Source organism: Orcinus orca, chromosome 3 (assembly GCF_937001465.1).
Source record: "Orcinus orca chromosome 3, mOrcOrc1.1, whole genome shotgun sequence".
NCBI classification, from domain to species: domain Eukaryota; kingdom Metazoa; phylum Chordata; class Mammalia; order Artiodactyla; family Delphinidae; genus Orcinus; species Orcinus orca.
The window spans coordinates 57,847,699-57,865,999 of record NC_064561.1 but is presented as its reverse complement, the minus strand read 5'-3'; the positions used below and the strand labels follow the sequence as shown (position 1 = coordinate 57,865,999).

At 45.2% G+C, this 18,301-nt stretch overlaps 2 protein-coding genes across 3 annotated transcripts in view; one reads left to right on the top strand and one right to left on the bottom strand.

Annotated features, from left to right (window-relative positions):
* The window catches only part of SLC36A1 (solute carrier family 36 member 1), a 164,730-nt gene that overhangs the window by 104,445 nt on the left and 41,984 nt on the right, over nucleotides 1–18,301 (top strand). The gene's annotated exons all lie outside the window — the stretch shown is intronic.
* FAT2 (FAT atypical cadherin 2) overlaps nucleotides 1–18,301 on the bottom strand; it is an 85,683-nt gene that overhangs the window by 38,564 nt on the left and 28,818 nt on the right. For both annotated transcript variants that reach the window (XM_004280326.3, XM_049707784.1), the window contains exons 4-10: nucleotides 16,098–16,156; nucleotides 14,431–14,742; nucleotides 13,229–13,439; nucleotides 11,082–11,221; nucleotides 10,153–10,434; nucleotides 8,873–9,083; nucleotides 1,509–5,567 (exon numbers count right to left, since the gene is read on the bottom strand). In XM_004280326.3, the coding sequence (XP_004280374.1) occupies nucleotides 1,509–5,567; nucleotides 8,873–9,083; nucleotides 10,153–10,434; nucleotides 11,082–11,221; nucleotides 13,229–13,439; nucleotides 14,431–14,742; nucleotides 16,098–16,156 (5,274 nt within the window). The remainder of the gene's footprint in view (nucleotides 1–1,508; nucleotides 5,568–8,872; nucleotides 9,084–10,152; nucleotides 10,435–11,081; nucleotides 11,222–13,228; nucleotides 13,440–14,430; nucleotides 14,743–16,097; nucleotides 16,157–18,301) is intronic.

Genomic DNA, 18,301 nt, shown 5'->3' with positions numbered 1-18,301 from the left:
TTAAAGGGAAGCAGATTGCAATTCTAGAAAAGAACCTTCTAGTATCTAGTATCTGTTCAACAGTGGAGGGGTGGGAAATGATCAGTAAAAACTCTCTGCGGGGGCTTCCTTGGTGGTGCAGTGGTTAAGAATCCGCTTGCCAATGCAGGGGACATGGGTTCAAGCCCTGGTCCAGGAAGATCCCACATGCTGTGGAGCAACTAAGCCCATGTGCCGTAACTACTGAGCCCACGTGCCACAACTACTGAAGCCCATGCACCGCAATGAATAGTAGCCCCCACTCGCCACAACTAGAGAAAGCCCACATGGAGCAACGAAGACCCAATGCAGCCAAAAATAAAATAAATAAATAAATACACTCTCTGAGGCTTTATTTTATGACTGAGGAGGACACAGGCTAAGTGGAGGTTCACATGGATCGCTAGATTTGCTTCTGAGTTATCTTTCCTTGATACCAATCACTGAGAGGAGAGATGGATTTTTGAGATTCTAAGATGCCAGAGTCCTCAGATTAAACTATTCCAAGAGTTGATGATATATTGACATTTATTATTCTATTATTCAGAGATTTTAAGACTTTTGTGTTTTTAAGAGTCTGATATTACAAGATGACAAGATTCTATTTCACTAAGACTCCATATTTCAAACAGCTCTGATCCAGGATCTGTCTCCAGGAGTCTATGATTCTTGGTTGGAACTTTAGGCTCATTAACTCTCCACCAGACAGCTGTGATAGCAGAAAAAACCATGACTATGGGAGTGGAATGACATGGTACCGGGGAGATGGGGAAAGGGACACTGAGAAGTAAAGAAACTCTCTTTTAGCCACTGATCGGCACATTTAGCCACTGGGCAGAGATTGGGGAAATGTAGGTTTACAATAGGTATCCACTGGGGAAAGCAGTTTGTAGGGTATGGTTTTAACCCCAGCCCTGATGCAAGCTTGGAGTGTGACCTTGGTTGAGTTTCTTCCCCTATCTGGGCTTTGGTTCTCCCATGTATGAAATGAGGGGATTGGGCTGGAATCATATCCAAGAAAGTGTTTTTGCTCCAGCACTTAGGTCCTATGGTTGACTAGGCAGCGTTTTCTACTATCGACAACTTGCCCTAGGCAGAATACTACTCTACAAGGACAGTCACCTCACAGAGTTTTCATGGACCACACAACTGTTGATTCCCTCTCTGTCTCCCAGAAGCTAACCAAGAACAGTTGCAGAATCTCACTTCTAGTCTATCTACTCCATCTAAGGTAATAAGAAATCCTCTTTACAATGCACTTTGCAAAAAGCTCTCAAAGCTTTTGCAAGTTAGATCTTACAAGCATCCCTGTGAGTTGATTGAGAACAGGCATGCCAAGACTACAGATGGAGCAGTTGAGGTCTTGGGACGTTAAGTGATTTACCCAAGGTCACATTGCTAATGAGTGGCAGAGCCATGTCTTAGGGAACCTCTTATTGGACTTTTTTCAATGCACCCCAGTGACTCTGTTCCAAGATAGGTATACTTACCTGTGATATAGCAGGTGACCTGTCTGTTCTGCTCAGAGATATCAGCATCCAAAGTTTTAAGAGTGGCCACAGGTTCACCAGGTTCACTGTTCTCAACCACAGATCCTCTGTATTCTTCAGAAGCAAATCGGGGGGCATTGTCATTCTCATCTGTAATGGAGACTTCGACCAGGACCTGAGAAGATAGCTGGATGGTCCGGCCATGGTCATAGGCCACCACATAAAAGTGGTAGATCTGGCTGGTCTCACAGTCAAGTTCCTGGAGTGTGGTGATCCAGCCAGTTTCACTGTCAATGGCGAAGAGCTCATGGATATTGCTGCCAGGGTCCACTGGTAGCCTATAGCTCACCTGGCCATCATTCCCAGTGTCCTGATCATTGGCAGTCACTTGAATGACTGAGGTCCCCACTGGCATATTCTCAGTGAGAACAGCCTTATATGGATCAGCCTCAAATACAGGCCTGTTGTCATTGACATCCTTCACTTGGATGTTGACAGAGACCAAGGAACCCAAGTAAGTGTCATTATGGGGGCAATGTGCCATCAAATCAATCTGGTACCATTTGGTGGACTCATAATCCATGGCCTTCCTCACCTTTAGAACCCCTGTGTCTTGGTCCAAGGAAAAGATGCCATCCTTGTTGCTCTCTGGTGTGGTGCCCTGCACTAGACTATAGATGACGGGATCTTGGGCTGCCACTGCTTTAACAGAACCAATTTCAGACCCTTCTGGAAGGTCCTCCGATGCAGAAAAAGTATATAGAGGTTCAGAAAATTTGGGCAAGGATACTTCATTAGGAACCACCTGAAGTCGTAACAGCATGAGAGAGTTCCAGTGAGGAGGGCCCCCATCTTGGGCTTTGATTTTTAAGTCAAAGGCCCGATTTTCCAATCCCACCAGGCTCTCTTTCACCTTGACAACACCAGTGGTTGGGTTGACTTCAATGACCTCTTCTTCCAAGTCCTCCACTGAGTCCACTGAGTAGGTGACATCTGCATTCTGACCTTCGTCTGCATCATAGGCCAGCACCTGGATGACTGGGGAGTCTCTACTGATGTTGGATTGAATGGATACAGTGTACTCAGATGCTTTGAACCGTGGGGGGTTGTCATTTTCATCCGTGAGAATGATCTTCACAGTGCAGAAGGCCACTCGTCCTCCTCCATCCTGAGCCATGACCTTAATAGCAATGACTCTTTCTGTGGAATTTTCCCGATCCAATTTCTGCAGAGTGGTGATCTGGCCACTGGGGTTTATGGAGAACTTCTCACCTGCTAGTTTATTGATGATGGTGTAATCTACAGTGCCATAGGGACCACTATCTTTGTCTATGGCTAACAACTCAATCACCTTGGTTCCCACCTTTGCATTCTCAGCTAATTCTGCCTCATAAACATGCTGCTGGAACTCTGGGCTGTACTTGTTGGCATTTGTAGTATTGATATACACAGGCACAGTTGCTCGGAAGACCCCATCAGAAGCACCTACCCGCAGATTGTAAGAAGAATACAAGTGCTTTTTGCAAAGGTTGAACATAGAAATTATGCCCGATGAACTGTTAATGGAGAAGTGCCTGTCCTGGTTGCCAGAAAGAATCAGGTACTCCAGGCGGGAGGCATCCCTGCTGTCGGGGTCAAGAGCTTGGACTTTGAGAACCAGGTGTCCACAGGTTGCTAGCTCACTGACATTGGCTTCATACTGAGGTTGCCTGAACTCTGGGGGGTTGTCATTGATGTCAGACACATTGACAACCACAAGGGTTTCTCCAGTTAGTGGGGGGTCTCCTCTATCCATGGCCCTGACCTTCACATTAAAGTGTTGTTGGGCTTCATAATCCAGCTCTTGAACTGTGGACATCTCCCCCGTGCTCCCATTGATCTGGAAGAATTTGGAAACATCCGAGCCATCCTCTACAATCTGGTAAGACACATCACAGTTCTGCCCTGAATCCTGGTCAGAAGCCAACAGTTGGATCACAGGAGTCTGAGCAGGCAAACCTTCTGAGATTGAAGTGGTGTAGACCAATTGAGAGAAAGTGGGAGGATTATCATTGACGTCCTCCACCAGGACTTCTACCGTGGCTTCAGAAAATGACCCCAGAGCTGTGTCTGTGGCTCTGACTGTGAACACATGTTTGGTCTTAGACTCATAGTCCAAAGGGCCTGTCACTGTTAGGACACCAGTCTTAAAGTCAGTGGTGAACAGCATCAAGGGCTCTTCCTCCACAATGTTGTAGATGAGCCGGAGTCCCTCTGGACTCCGGGCCTGGGTGTGGAGAATTGGGGTGTAGAGTGTGATATTTTCAGGCACTCTGACTTTGTAGTAAGGACTCTGAAACAGTGGGTTGGATTTATTTCTCACAATGACAAGTACCTCTTCCTCAGTCTGGAGGGATGGGGTTCCTCCATCTCGAGCAATGACTTTGAGGTGATACTTATTTAGAGCTTGATAATCAAAGGGTTTCTTTAATGATATGTCCCCAAGATAGGGGTCGATTCGAAAATATCTGTAATCTTCTGCAAATGCATATGTGACAGCACCATTCACCCCCAAGTCCTGGTCAGTGGCAGATACCTGAAAGAGGACGTCCCCTGGCTCTGTGCCATCTTGGATGATTGTGTGGTAGGGCAGATGTTTAAATTCAGGGCTATTGTCATTGACATCCTCAACAGAGACTTGGACCAGAGCCTGAGCCACCCGCTGAGGTGTCCGACTGTCCCTCAATTCCACCGCCACTTCATGAGTGTCCTGCTGTTCTCTGTCAAATGCCACACCTCTTGTCTGCAACACGCCTACTGATTTGACCATATGAAACATATCTGTGCCGTTCAAGAGAAAGTAAGATAGGGTGTCATTCAAAGAATTGCCCTGGGCACCAAGAATCACCAGTGCCTTTCTGTCCAGCAAATTCTCCTTCACTGTTGCCCTGTAGACATCCTGGTCAAACTGTAAGCTTGTGTTAAGGGCTTGTGTCAAAGAAATTTTTACTAGTGCAGTATCTTGATACAGGCCATCAGAAGCCTTGATGATGAGCTCCCGAGAGAGTCCCAGCAAAGCAGGATTCAACACAGATATGCGACCAGTAATGGGATGGATGGCAACAGCTTCATCAGCATTGCCAGTTTTGATGCTATAATTGACTTCTGAGTCATCGTCACTGGCCTGCACCATGAGGAGCTCCATACCCCGGTGGATGGGCTTCAGTACTTCTACTTCATATATCTGGTCTGAGAACCTGGGGGGACAGTCATTTATATTTCTGACATTGATTGTGACCTGGGCAGCCGTGGGTGCAAATAAGACAGGGCTTCCTTGGTCATGGACGTAGATGTTGAATTGGAAAGAGGGCATGCTCTCGTAATCCATCTCTGATACAGTGGTTAGGGTTCCCATGCTGGGATCGATTTTTAAAAACTTCAGAGCTTCTGGCTCCAAAATTTTATAGACCAACAAGGAATTAGCTTCTTTGTCACTGTCAGAGGCACGGATCACAAGGGGGTTGTTGTTTTCATCCACTATCATGCTGTTCAGTGCAGCTGCTTCACTAATTTGGCCCACAAAAGTCAACTTTGAGAACATGGGAGCATTGTCATTTTCGTCAATGATATAAACAAGAACCATGACATCAGTAAATGCACCCGCCATATTGCTGCCTCGGATTTTCAGCTGGTAAGATGAAATTTTCTCATGGTCCAAGTTCTTCTGGGTAGAAATGAGTCCAGAATATGAGTTCATGGAAAATACACCATTCTTGTTTCCCTCTCTTAACTCATAGGTAACTTCTGAGGAGCTTGTAGCTGAGATAAGGAGGATTGGGGAACCAACAGGGATTGATTCAGGGATCTCTACAAAGTACTCGGAGTTTGAAAAGATGGGGGCACTGCTATCTGAGGGGTAGACATGAATGATCACTGTAGCCAGGTCATGCCATTGTGGGGAGCCTTGATCTTCTGCCTTCACTGTCAGAGTATACTGGGCATGATTTGCCTGATCAAGTGTCTGTGCCAGAGTTATGATGCCTAGTAGGGCATTGATGTTGAAGAAACCTTCGCTGTTCCCTGAAACAAAAGACAAGAGAAATTGAAGTTTACCACACCCTCAAGAGGTACCAACTAGGCTTTCTAGATCAGTAAAAGGTAATCACACAAAAGTTGGACAGGGCAAAATCCACATCCTGCACCACCCTGCATTTAATTATGATATAATATGTAGGGTAGATATATACTTTACGAAATTCCTTATGTGGTGCTCATATTAGGTGCTCCATAAATGGAAGCTTCAATGATCACTAAGTGTTCGGGCTGCAACTTAAGCTATAAACTAAAGCAGTAGTAGGTTTTTGGAGCAAAGAAAGGAGACATACTTTGTAGGAAAAGCACACTCCACTCTGTATTTCAGTGTTGACTTTTACAGGACAAACTTCAGTTACTTTATTTAGAATTTTAACCCATTCTTTACGTAACTTGTAATAGCTTTGATTATATACTTGATAGATGAAAATTGTAAATATGGAGTCATAAATTGTCAAAACTGATACGGACTGGAAAAACCACCTCGTCTAGTCCTCGTATAGTCTATTGTGGGAAAGTCCATTGTCAGGCTTGGGAGTGAGTGGCAACGGGTTGAGTGGGGAGGGGCTGGATAGCACACACAGATCTTGAGGCTCCTGATCAAATGCCCTTTCCACCACACCTGGATTTCCTAAACTTCAGGCATTCTCACACCGCCTTTACAATTTTTTTTAATATTCAGCCACTACCTATACAATAGTATAGTATATGATTTATGTCATTATTTAATGGATATTTTCCTTCAAACTGGTTTATTTTTTTAATTTAAAATATTTTTAACAGGCAGCTTTATATTGGTACTTTAAAAAGAAAACCATTATTGCTTGTCATAAATCAGAAGTTACCGCAAACACCAGTCAATGGAAAATATTTTCTTAAAATCTGGATAAAATCTATTGCTTGCTAAAAGGGTCTGGGCCTGAGAACTACAGGCTTTCTTTGGCGAAGACTAGCAAGTATTAGAGAACTGAAGAGATTCTAGTACCCAAAGGAGTCTTCCTTGACTTATGAGGAAGCCCAAATGAGAATCAAAAATGAAGTAATTTCTCCATGTCTGATTACCTATCATTTTTGTAATCCTTTTAAAATTTAATGTTTATTTAGATAAATACATAATACCATTTCAAATTTAAGTTTTGAGGAAAGTTGTGATTATGTGACGTTACATAGTTCACAAAAGATAATGTTGAAAACTAATCATATTTTCCTAAAAAAAAATTCTCAAAGTTATCACAGTGTTTAGAGTCTCACTTTACTTGGACTGCAACTATCCTTTTTTTCCTTTCCTTTTTTAATACTGTGGTAAGAACAGGTATCATGAGATTTTACCCTCTTGAATTTTTAGAGGTTATAGTACAGTATTGTTAACTATAAGCACGTCATACAGAGATCTCTAGAACGTATTCAGCTTGCATAACTGGTACTTCTTTCCAGTTTTATTGAGATATAATTGACATATAACATTGCATTAAAGGTGTACAACATAATTTGATATATGTATAAGTATATATTGTGAAATGACTACCACAATAAATTTAGTTAACGTTTGTCAGTTGACATAGTTACAAATACATTGTTTTCTTGTGATGAGACCATTACCTATTTAATACCATGACGTACACCTGCGTAATTTTGCTCAGGGGTACAGGTCCTTCACTCAGAGGAGTACCGCTTATTACTATTCTTATTTCATTTATCATATTTTATGATATTTTATTATTCCAGTGGCAAAGTAAATAGCCAGGCTTTACCACAAAACCTTCCATCTGATTCTGCCACTCATGGAAGCCCTTTTCCAGCTGACTAGTGAGGTGCTTTCCCAATTTGCCTTTGTGATACAAATCCTAAGTTCGGTCAAAGAACATGGTTTTAATGAGTAAACAGCAATTTAAAAGTAGTTCCATTAAAAGTAGCCAAGTAAACTATTTAACATAATCATAACATTTTATTTTACTGCTGAGAGAAAAAATTAAGGAACAAAATCGTATATTCGTTTTGATCTTACCACTGCAGAATGATGCATAGAAAAAAATAACAGGGAAATACATGAAATTATTTTCTCTAGGTCATGAGAACCATGGCTGAATGTTATTTTCTTCTTCATACATTCCTGGTTTTTCCAGGTTTTAAAGAATCAGAATGCGTTATTTCTATAATCAGAAGAATATTCTAAAACTAACCCTATCTGTAAAATAAAATTAATACCAATATCAATGGGGTTATCAGTGAGATAAAAGATGTGATTATACTTCATAAGTCACAAAAAGTAAGCAATTAATGGGTTATAATTTGTATTATTATTCCTCAGGGATGAATAGGTTTCTGCCGTATGACAAGGTATAACAACTTCGGTTTCTTCAAAAAAAGAAAACGTAAAAAGTTCTGAATCCTTAAAGTATGTAAGATACTGACAAGCAATAAATGAACATTATTATGCCCCTTTAGGGCAGAGAGCAAGTCACTCTCATCTTTGATTGTCCGCAGCAGCTAGCTCTATGAAGTGTTAATGAATATTAAAGATAACAATAATTATTAAATATCAATTATGAATTATCAGATATTACATAACTGAGAGCAAAATTTAAAGGAATACAGAGAGTTACAATTGTGTGTATTTTTCACTGGCATTCTCTGTCATCGACCTTAATCTAATGGTGATTAATTAGTTGGGTACTGGATATTATCATTTTTAGTTGGGTAGTGGATATTATCATTTTTGTCCTATTAACTACTTATAATTAACACTTATCAATGATAGTAATAACCCCTGGCACTTGTATAATATTTTACAGTTTACAGCATGTGTTAACATACATTTTCTCTTTTAATCTTTACAACAAGTTTCTGGCGCAGGTAATATTCCTATTTTTAAGATAAAAAACAATATAATAGATATGAAATCATGATGTGGCCTTAGAAGAAAATACTCCTAAAACTATGCCGTATATCTTATCAAGTATTTATAGGTCCCTTTTATTGTACATACACAAAGATATTATCTTTTAAAATGTTGCATGGACTTCATAAGCATCCTTTACATGTGTGGTTGTTGGTGAATATATATGTATTCTCTATGTAAATTCTCCCATAACTAGAGTAATCCTTTGTTACTGTTCTTTCCACCTTTGAAAGTGCATTAACTTAGGTCACTATAGTCCCAGGGAGTGCTTTAGAATGATAATTTGCCAAAGCTTAGCGAGCTTGGCACTTGAATAACTTGCAAGTCCATGCCTCTGGTGCTTTCCCTTACTGCCAAAGTCCCTCCCTTCATGTCCCGAACTCAGGCCTCTCACCTTTGAGGAGGGAGTAGTGGACCTCAGCATTGGCTCCCCGGTCACCATCCATGGCTCGGATCTGGAGCAGCTCTGTTCCGGGGGCTGTGGTGTCAGAAACACTCATCTCATAGTGGAGCTGGGTGAAGCGAGGAGGGTGGAGGTTTCCATCCTCCACGTGAATGGACACCCACACAAAGTTCCTCTTGATGGGCATCTCCTGGTCACGAACCTGTGGGTCCAAGGGTGCAATGGGATGAGCAGGAAGTGGAATGGGAGGAGGGACGGTTAGATTAAGGTCGATGACAGAGAATGCCAGTGAAAAAGGCACACAATTGTAACTCTCTGTATTCCTTTAAATTTTGCTCTCAGTTACGTTCTTTTTTCTTCTTAAATAAATTTATCAATTCGTGATTATTAGGCTTAGCTATTTTCAGGGATAATTTCATTTCAGGAGAAAGGCAGAAATAAGCAGAGAAGCAGTATTTTCCAAATTGGTTCTCAGAGAATATTAGTTCTTCAAGATGTCAACACGTTATTCAGGAAAAAAAAAAATTCTATGGTCAAATAAATGTAGGGAGCACTGAACTAAAATGAAGTTGAAGTTTTCTTTGCTGCAGGACTTCTCAGAGCCTTTAATATATATATAAGTGCCCAGAGGATGATAAACTAACACATAAGAACCTTGAGTCTGGAAGGCTTGGCTCTGATTTGGGTTCCATCGTAAAGAACTGTATGATGGTGAGCAAGTCTCTCTTCCTCTATGGGCCTCAGGTGTAAGATAAGAGAAATGGGTGGGACCAGGGCTGGGACTAGAGTGAGGCAAATGAGGCATGTAGGGCATAAATTTAAGGAAGCTCTCACTCTCGGGGTCATAAAACTGCAGGCACGTGACCCTAAGAGTCAAGTCTTCCTTCATTTGTGCCCTATATACCTGCTTGCTCTGGGTGGGATGGTCTCTGGGTCCCTCCCAGCTCTGACGCTATGGGAGTTTGTGTGATCATGCAGTCATGGAGCAAGGAGAGAATTCTTGGGGGATATTTGGAGTGAGCCCAGAAAAAGCCAAGTTTGCAGGGGGTTCTTTGGCAGCTGTCCCATCGCTTTCCTCACTCCCAGGCATCCGTTATGGAAGGTGCCTCTGGCAGGCTGTGAACTGTCACAACTCATCTCATGGCTTATCATTATGAGCGTTCGTACAGCTGGCTCAGCAGGAGAAAGGGAACCTTCAGCACGCCTCCAAGCATGTCCACCCCACGCATCGCGTGCAAGCACACCCTTACCCAGTTTTTCAGTTAACTCACCATAACTGTCAGTGTGTGCTGGGAAGGCCCCGAGCCCAGGTCCAGTTTCCCCACAGTTACCAGGACACCACTACTTGGGTCCAGCTGGAAGAGGCTGGCACTTCCTGGGTCTTGGCTGCCATGTATGGTGTAGATGAGGCCCTTGCCCTTGTCTTGATCAGTAGCCTGGACTCGGAGGAGCTCAACCCCAGGCAGTGTGTCCTGGGGAACTCTGACCTCATAATGAGGCTTCAAAAACTGGGGCCGATGGTGGTTAACATTGGCAATCATGAAGATGTAGACCTAGGGAGGAGAAGGAAAGAGAATATAGACTGTAAGCTCTAGGGGGTCAGGAACCTTGTCTGTCTGGTTCTCCACCATAACAACTGGGCCTGGCACACAGCAGTCACTCGATAAATATTTGTTGAATGAATGATAGGATTTCAAAATCACAGGGCTTTCAGATGGTATGCAGTTTCGTGGTTTTCAAAAACAAAATTCTTCTTAAAGGGCCTTTTCTTCAGATGCAATTTTTTGGGTGCAATTGCAGTATATGAAACAAATAAAACTGGCTGAAAGCAGAGTAGAAATCCAGAGCCCCACTTGCCATCATTCCTTATGTCTATGGTAGCCCCTGTGGCACTCTACCTTTAATTAAAACCTGCTCATTTAGACAAAACCCCTCATTATATAGAGATCCATAGTGGGAACAAGAATTCTCCCAAGATCACAGACATAGAGAGTGATCAGACAAGACTAGAGCACAGAACCTTGATTCCAAATTCAGTGTTCCTTGAGGTACACCACATGCACAGAGAGCCTTCAGTATCCTCATCCCAACCAAAGAGGCCCCAGTGTGCAATGGTGGCATAGTGGTGAGCACAGCTGCCTTCCAACCAAGGAGGCCTCCCATCTCCTCTCAACTCAGGGTTCCCAGTGAGGCCTCTCACCTGGGTGTCAATGGTGTGGGACCCATCGGTCACCTCCACGGTCAAGTTGTAGCTTGACCTCCTCCTTGTATCGAGAGGCTTGGCGATGACAATGCTGCCTGTGGTCTTCTCAATGTCAAAGTCCATGTCCTTGTCCCCACCTGGACGGGTGGTAAGAGGAAGGCACACACGACCTCAGTGATGTAGGCAGTACTAGCACAAGTACTATGGGATGTGGCTGGCAGATCTAGAGGAGGTGGTAGTTTATCCTCTCAACTTATTGTCAAATTATTTTGAAGATCCAAGTGATGATTCAGGAAAAGGTACACTTATAAAGACTGAAGAGTCCCAGAGGAAGACCAAAATTTGCGCTAGAATGTATTCTGCTACTAGTATTGAAACATGCAGGAGTAATGGAGCTCTACATCATGGCTTACAGGTAGTTTGCATAGTCTAAAGCAGCTTAGACACAGGAAAAAAATGGAAGTAACTCTGTTCAACAAGGGGAAATTGTTTTAATAAACTGAGAATCCAAAATATAGAATTAGCATGCAGCTATTTAAATGTCTGCTCGTAGAAATTTGTTTAGTGGCATGGAAATATGTTCATGATATATTTTAAAAGGTTATATGACAGGGCTTCCCTGGTGGCGCAGTGGTTGAGAGTCCGCCTGCCGATGCAGGGGACACGGGTTCGTGCCCTGGTCTGGGAAGATCCCACATGCCGCGGAGCGGCTGGGCCCGTGAGCCATGGCCGCTGAGCCTGCGCGTCCGGAGTCTGTGCTCCGCAACGGGAGAGGCCACAACAGTGAGAGGCCCGCGTATCACACACACACAAAAAAAAGGTTATATGACAATATTTTCATATAACCCTAAGTGTATGGGTGTATAAAGGAAAAGACTAGAGGGAAACATAAAAATGATGACGGGATTATCTTCAGGTTAGTGGGAGTTTAGGTGATTTTTATTCTCTTCTCTGTACTCACTTGTGTTTTCTAAATGTTCTATAAGAAAAAATGTCAAATACTTAAAAAGAGCAGTGAATCAGAACTGGAAGTAAATCTAGGAGGTCAAAAAGCTTGAGACAGGCTGGTATCCAACCTCTGAAGCAGGCTGGGAATCTCTGTAATAGGACTTCATGTTTCAGGGGGTACCGAAGCTCTTAGATTAGAGATTCTTGACTTGGAATCCCTGGCTGGGTTTCAGAGAATCTATAAAACCCCTAAATTTGCATGCAGGGGTGTGTGTGTGTGTGTGTGTGTGTGTGTGTGTGTGTGTGTGTGTGTGTGTGTGTGTGTGTGTGTGTGTGCGCGCGCGCGCACATACGCATGCACGCAATCGCATGCATCTTTCTGGTAAGAGGACCTAAACATTCATCAGGTTCCCAAAGGAATCTATGAACCACGCCCCACCCCAAGATGTTTTAACAAAATCTTGATTTAGAAACAGAAAGGAATTTCAGAGGAGGCCATGAGAGCTTGGACCCAAGTGTCTCCTACTACAAGAATAGACCCTTGGGCTTCCCTGGTGGCGCAGTGGTTGAGAGTCTGCCTGCAGATGTAGGGGATACGGGTTCGTGCCCAGGTCCGGGAGGGTCCCGTGTGCCGCGGAGCGGCTGGGCCCGTGGGCCGTGGCCGCTGGGCCTGCGCGTCCGGAGCCTATGCTCCGCGACGGGAGAGGCCCGCGTACCGCAAAAAAAAAAAGAATAGACCCTTCCCCTGATCTTGAGGCTGGAACCTGGGACCAGAACGTTAAGCAGGGCCCCAGGGTACAGCTGGCCTCGGGCTCATGGTCAATGAAGTCAGCTCTACACTGATGTTCACATTGAGGCAGAAGAGGAAACATAAAACTTGTGCTTTCTCCTCTGGGCCTCTCTGGACCACTGTCTTAGGTCTCCCAGGAACTTGGGATAACTGAGGCCCTGTCTGGCTCTGGCTGGGGTTACCAGTGAGACCGTGGAGGTTGCACCTGAGATCACAGCTTGTGCGAAGGAAAGCTTGGCAGAAGCAGGGGTCTGACTACCCACTGCCCCAAAGGACCAGGGAAGAGGCAATCACCACTCATGGCCAAAACAGCCGCTGCCACGGAGTGTGACCTTGAGAGGGGTCAGAAGGACTGTGTCCTAGGGACTAGGGCTGGTCTGCAAGGATGGGACCCTTGGGCCCTCACCTGAGATGCTGAACCAGAAGAGACCAGGTCGGCCCTCGACACTGATGACTCCCACCATGTGGTTCACGGGGTCTGTCTCCATGACTGTAAAGCTGTAGTGGGATTCATCAAAGGCCAGTGGGATGGAGGAGGGCCGGGGCTGGGGGATCCACTCAATGTGTAGCCGGACCCTGGCCGAGAGCGGTGGCTGCCCACTGTCTGTTGCCTTGACCTGAAAAGAGGCCAGAAGGTGAGGCTTTGACTGTAGGGTTGGGGTTAAGAAACAAGAAGACCCTGGTGGCCAGGCCAGGAGACAGAGCACCCTGTGACTGACTGAGCTGGCCTTTCGTCCACTGGTTCATCCATTCAACACACAGCTGAGAGCTTACGTAAACAGGCACCAAGCCAGTTGCAGCAGGCACAGTGGTGAACAGAACATAGAACTGTGCTCCAGAAACTCATAGGTAGTAAAAAGTGAATCAAAGCCACTATTATCTGAAGGCTTTGTGTGCTACTTCCTGAACTGGACTTTCCATGCATGGACCCTTTACCCTTCCCAACAGCCATCAACATAATAAACTAGAATTTACTGAGCACTCCCTATTATCAGGCCCTGCTCTGAAAGCATTGTGTGCAATATCTAATTTAATCCTATTGACAGCCCTCAGAGAGGTACTGTTATCACCTCCCTTTTGCAGGAGGAAACCAGGGCTCAGCATAGTGAATTCACCCGCCTGGGATGTCTGCCTGGCCAGCAGTGAGGATGGGGTTGGATTCAGGCTACTGACATGAGAGCCCAGGCCCTAGCCACTTGCTATATTGGCTTTCTACAAGGAAAATGTTCTTATGCCCGTCTTACAGATGATGAAACAAAGGCTCACGAGGGTTAAGTGACTTGTCCAAGGCCACGCAGTTGTAAAATGGCAGTGCTAGGATTGGAATCCAGGCTTATCTTGATTTCAAAGCCCTGCTCTTCTCACCAAAATCTTTATCTGTAAATAGGGTGGATTTTCCAGCCAAGGACCTTATTGCCCTCAAAGAGAAAGGCCCAGAATTCTGATCTTTTGGCTGAAGTCAGGATTCCCAGTTTCTTTGGGAGAAAGCCACGGAGGGGAGTATTACCTCCATCAAGCCTGAAGGCTGTCTCCCTCCTCCTGTATCCTCAAAGAAAATCCCTGGCCAGGTATGCCACTCCCCCTCCACGGCCTCCATCTGTCCCTCACCGTTAGGATGTTGTACTCTCCAGCTGGGAAGATGCTGCTGGACGACACCACGCCTGTGACCGGGTCGATGCTGAAGCCCCTCTCGTCACTCTCCTCGATACTGTAGGTGACCCTGCCATTGAGACCCACATCCGGGTCTGAAGCCACCAGCCTGTACACAGCCCCAGGGGTCAGTGGGCTGAGCCTCTCTGGAAGGCGGACATTGAAGAGCTTGTGGGAGAAGACGGGGGGGTTGTCATTGACGTCCAAGATGCGTACCACCACCCTAGAGGTGGACCTTAGGGAGGGCTCCCCGTTGTCCAGCACAGTCACCTGGGGACAGAATCCAGTGTGAGTTGACAAACGCAAGGCAGTGAATATGTATCGCCACCCACCACAGTTCTGCCACTACCCCTGCTTTCAAAAGCCCGGAAATACCAGTCCATCTGTTGTTTGGTATACGCTCGTGATTTTTATTATCATAACCTTACCTTCTTGGAACCCAGCTCTTTGGTAACCTCGCCCACAGGAAAGCGAGCAACAACAGAGAAAGAAACCAGAAAGAACTGGAAGAAGAGTCACAGAGGCTCTAGACAAAAGCTAGAACTCTTTACTCAGGAGGCCAATGGCCATTTCTCGGAGACCATTTACTTTTTATTGGCTCGTAATTCTGGTAAGCTTTGTTCTCGCTTTCCTTAAGCTACTGGAGGTTAGAAAAAAATAATTGAGGAGATGTTAATGGAGGCATGGGCGGTACCTTTGGAGTCAGACATGCCGCCCAATGCATGAAATGATATCGAGAGGCAAAGTAAAGGCACGAAAACAATTTCAGAATCGGGCTGTTTCAGGTAGGGGTAAATCATCCCATGCATCAGTATGAGAAGGGACATTTCCACTTTAAATGATTCCGAGTTCTTAATATATTTTGCTGTTTAAAGATAAATGCCTCTGCTGAACTGTGGAGAATGCCTCAGTCCCTAGAGGGCCGTTTGGCTCCTGTTACTAGTAATGCCTGTTTCATACAAAGGGAACGTCCAGAGCCTGGGAGCATAGAAGGCAAAATTCCTGCTGAGGAATATGTGTCCCTCCCAGCTGACGTCTTTAAGACTAGAAGAAATGCCTGTTCATTAGTTGTGGATAGTGGAGGAGGAGGTATAACTAGATTCCTTCTGATTTAATCCCCTCTGGGTCAAGACCGACGCCTCTCATTGGAATGGTCACCAGGGATGCTTATGTGATTTCAGAGACGTCCTAGAAAGAGCACAGAGCTAGAGGACAAAGGTCTGGGTTTTCATCCTGGCTCTCCTACTGACCTAGTGTTTGACACTGGGTGACTCTCTCTAGAGCATAGGGATGGACTGGAAAGCAGACCGGACAAGTGCATAGCCCGTGTGTACTGCTCCGTCTTCCTATACTCACTGCAGGTATTGCTAATCCATCAGTGCTTCCTGTCCAGCCCTCACATGGTTTCAGATTCCTTCCCTTCACAGTGCTCGAGAGCCAGCGAAGACGCTGAGAGTGTCCGCCACAGCAAGGCTCAGCTTAAGTAGCAACTCCTCTCTGAGTCAGCACCCTCCTCAGCCACTGCCTGGAAACGTGCATGTGGCCCCAAGGCCTGGCTTGGCTCCAGCCTGGCCTCCTGCAGGAGGTTTTCAGATCTAGCGAATGGGTTCAGCAGCATCACTCACCTCCAGGATGTGTTCCTCCTTGTTCTCTCGGTCCAGCAGCTGGGCAGTGGATAGGAGACCTGGGGGAGAGATGGTTGGAGGGAGACTGGAGCAAAGGCTCCCAGGGCCATTTTATTTTTATTTATTTATTTTTTTAACATCTTTATTGGAGTATAATTGCTTTACAATGGTGTGTTCGTTTCTGCTTTATAACAAAGTGAATCAGCTATACGTATACATATATCCCCATATCTCCTCACTCTTGCGTCTCCCTCCCACCCTCCCTATCCCACCCCTCTAGGTGGTCACAAATCACCGAGCTGATCTCCCTGTGCTATGCGGCTGCTTCCCGCTAGCTACCTGTTTTACATTTGGTAGTGTATATATGTCCATGCCACTCTCTCACTTCGTCCCAGCTTACCCTTCCCCCTCCCCGTGTCCTCAAGTCCATTCTCTACATCTGCATCTTTATTCCTGTCCTGCCACTACATTCTTCAGAACTTTTTTTTTTTTAAGATTCCATATATATATGTTACCATACGGTATTTTTCTCTTTCTGACTTACTTCACTCTGTATGACAGACTCTGGGTCCATCCACCTCACTACAAGTAACTCAATTTCGTTTCTTTTTATGGCGGAGTAATATTCCATTGTATATATGTGCCACATCTTCTTTACCCATCCATCTGTCGATGGACACTTAGGTTGCTTCCATGTCCTGGCTATTGTAAATAGAGCTGCAATGAACATTGCGGTACGTGATTCTTTTTGAATTATGGTTTTATCAGGGTATATGCCCAGTAGTGGGATTGCTGGGTCCTATGGTAGTTCTATTTTTAGTTTTTTAAGGAACCTCCATACTGTTCTCCATAGTGGCTGTATCAATTTACATTCCCACCAGCAGTGCAAGAGGGTTCCCTTTTCTCCACACCCTCTCCAGCATTTATTGTTTGTAGATTTTTTGATGATGGCCATTCTGACTGGTGTGAGATGATACCTCATTGTAGTTTTGATGTGCATTTCTCTAATGATTGGTGATGTTGAGCATCCTTTCATGTGTTTGTTGGCAATCTGTATATCTTCTTTGGAGAAATCTCTATTTAGGTCTTCTGCCCAGGGCCATTTTACTGGGATAAATTCAAGGGTTACATTCAAAGCCTAGATCAGAATTCTTCTCGTCTTTGGAGAGCAAGAGCATGAGGGGGAAATGGAACTCTGGAGAGAAAGAAGGGGAAGAGAGGAAGGGGAGAGGACAGCCGAGGTGATGGCATGAGCGGAGGTTCCCACCTACTTCCTGCTTTCACCATGAGGAGGGTCCTGAGCACAGTATATTGTTGAGTGAAAAAGGCAGCTCATCAGGAGTTACAACAGGGATCACAGTCACTGCCTTCAGTTCACGAGAAATCACAGAGGGGTGGCTTTTTACTCCTTTATTGTAATTCTCTTACTCATCTGAGACCTAGGACCGGCTCTTCCCATGCCGGGCTGGCACAGATGAGCCAGGGGAGTGCTCCTCTGTAAATTCAGGAAGGTGAACTTAGTGGTCTGTAATTCTGGTTTTCATTTTCTAGACACTGTGGCTATAAATTGAGGCCATAAAGGCGAGAAGGTGCCAGTTCTCTGCAAGCATCAGGAAAGTCAAGCTCAAGGTTTTCGGGGGCCCAGAGGGGCATCCACGCCCATAGACTGAGAGGTCCTAGCTGGGTAGGGAGGTCTCTTTTCAATGAAAGCAGAGCTATTGGTAGAGGGTCAGTGGGTGTTCTAAAAACTTTCAGTAAGTTTCTTGATCTTGTTTAGGCAATTAAATGATGGAGTAATGGAATGAAGTGTGGGGATGGGGCTCCGTGAGAGAAACGGGGATCCGGTGTTGGGGATGAGGCCTCCAGTGCTGGAAATGGGAGTGTGGTGTGAGGAGTGACCTCTGTCTGCGCCATGTTCCTGCCTCCTCGTCCTCCCGCCTTTTCTTCCCTCAATGAAGGCAGGCACGGGAGGAATCCGAGCAGGCTCCTGGAAAGCCCCACAGCTAGAGAGGAAGATGCATTCCTCTAGGACAGAGTGGATATTGTTTCAGGTTGCCCCACCCAGCTTATCCCCAAGCTGAGGGGCCTCATGGGGAAGGCCTAGCATCTGGGTGACCCCCAGGAAGAGTGTGGGGATGAGAGGACCCTGGCTGGGAGCCTTCCTTCTGGCTCAGTCCTGCTCTGTCTTCATCCCCTCTCCCCTC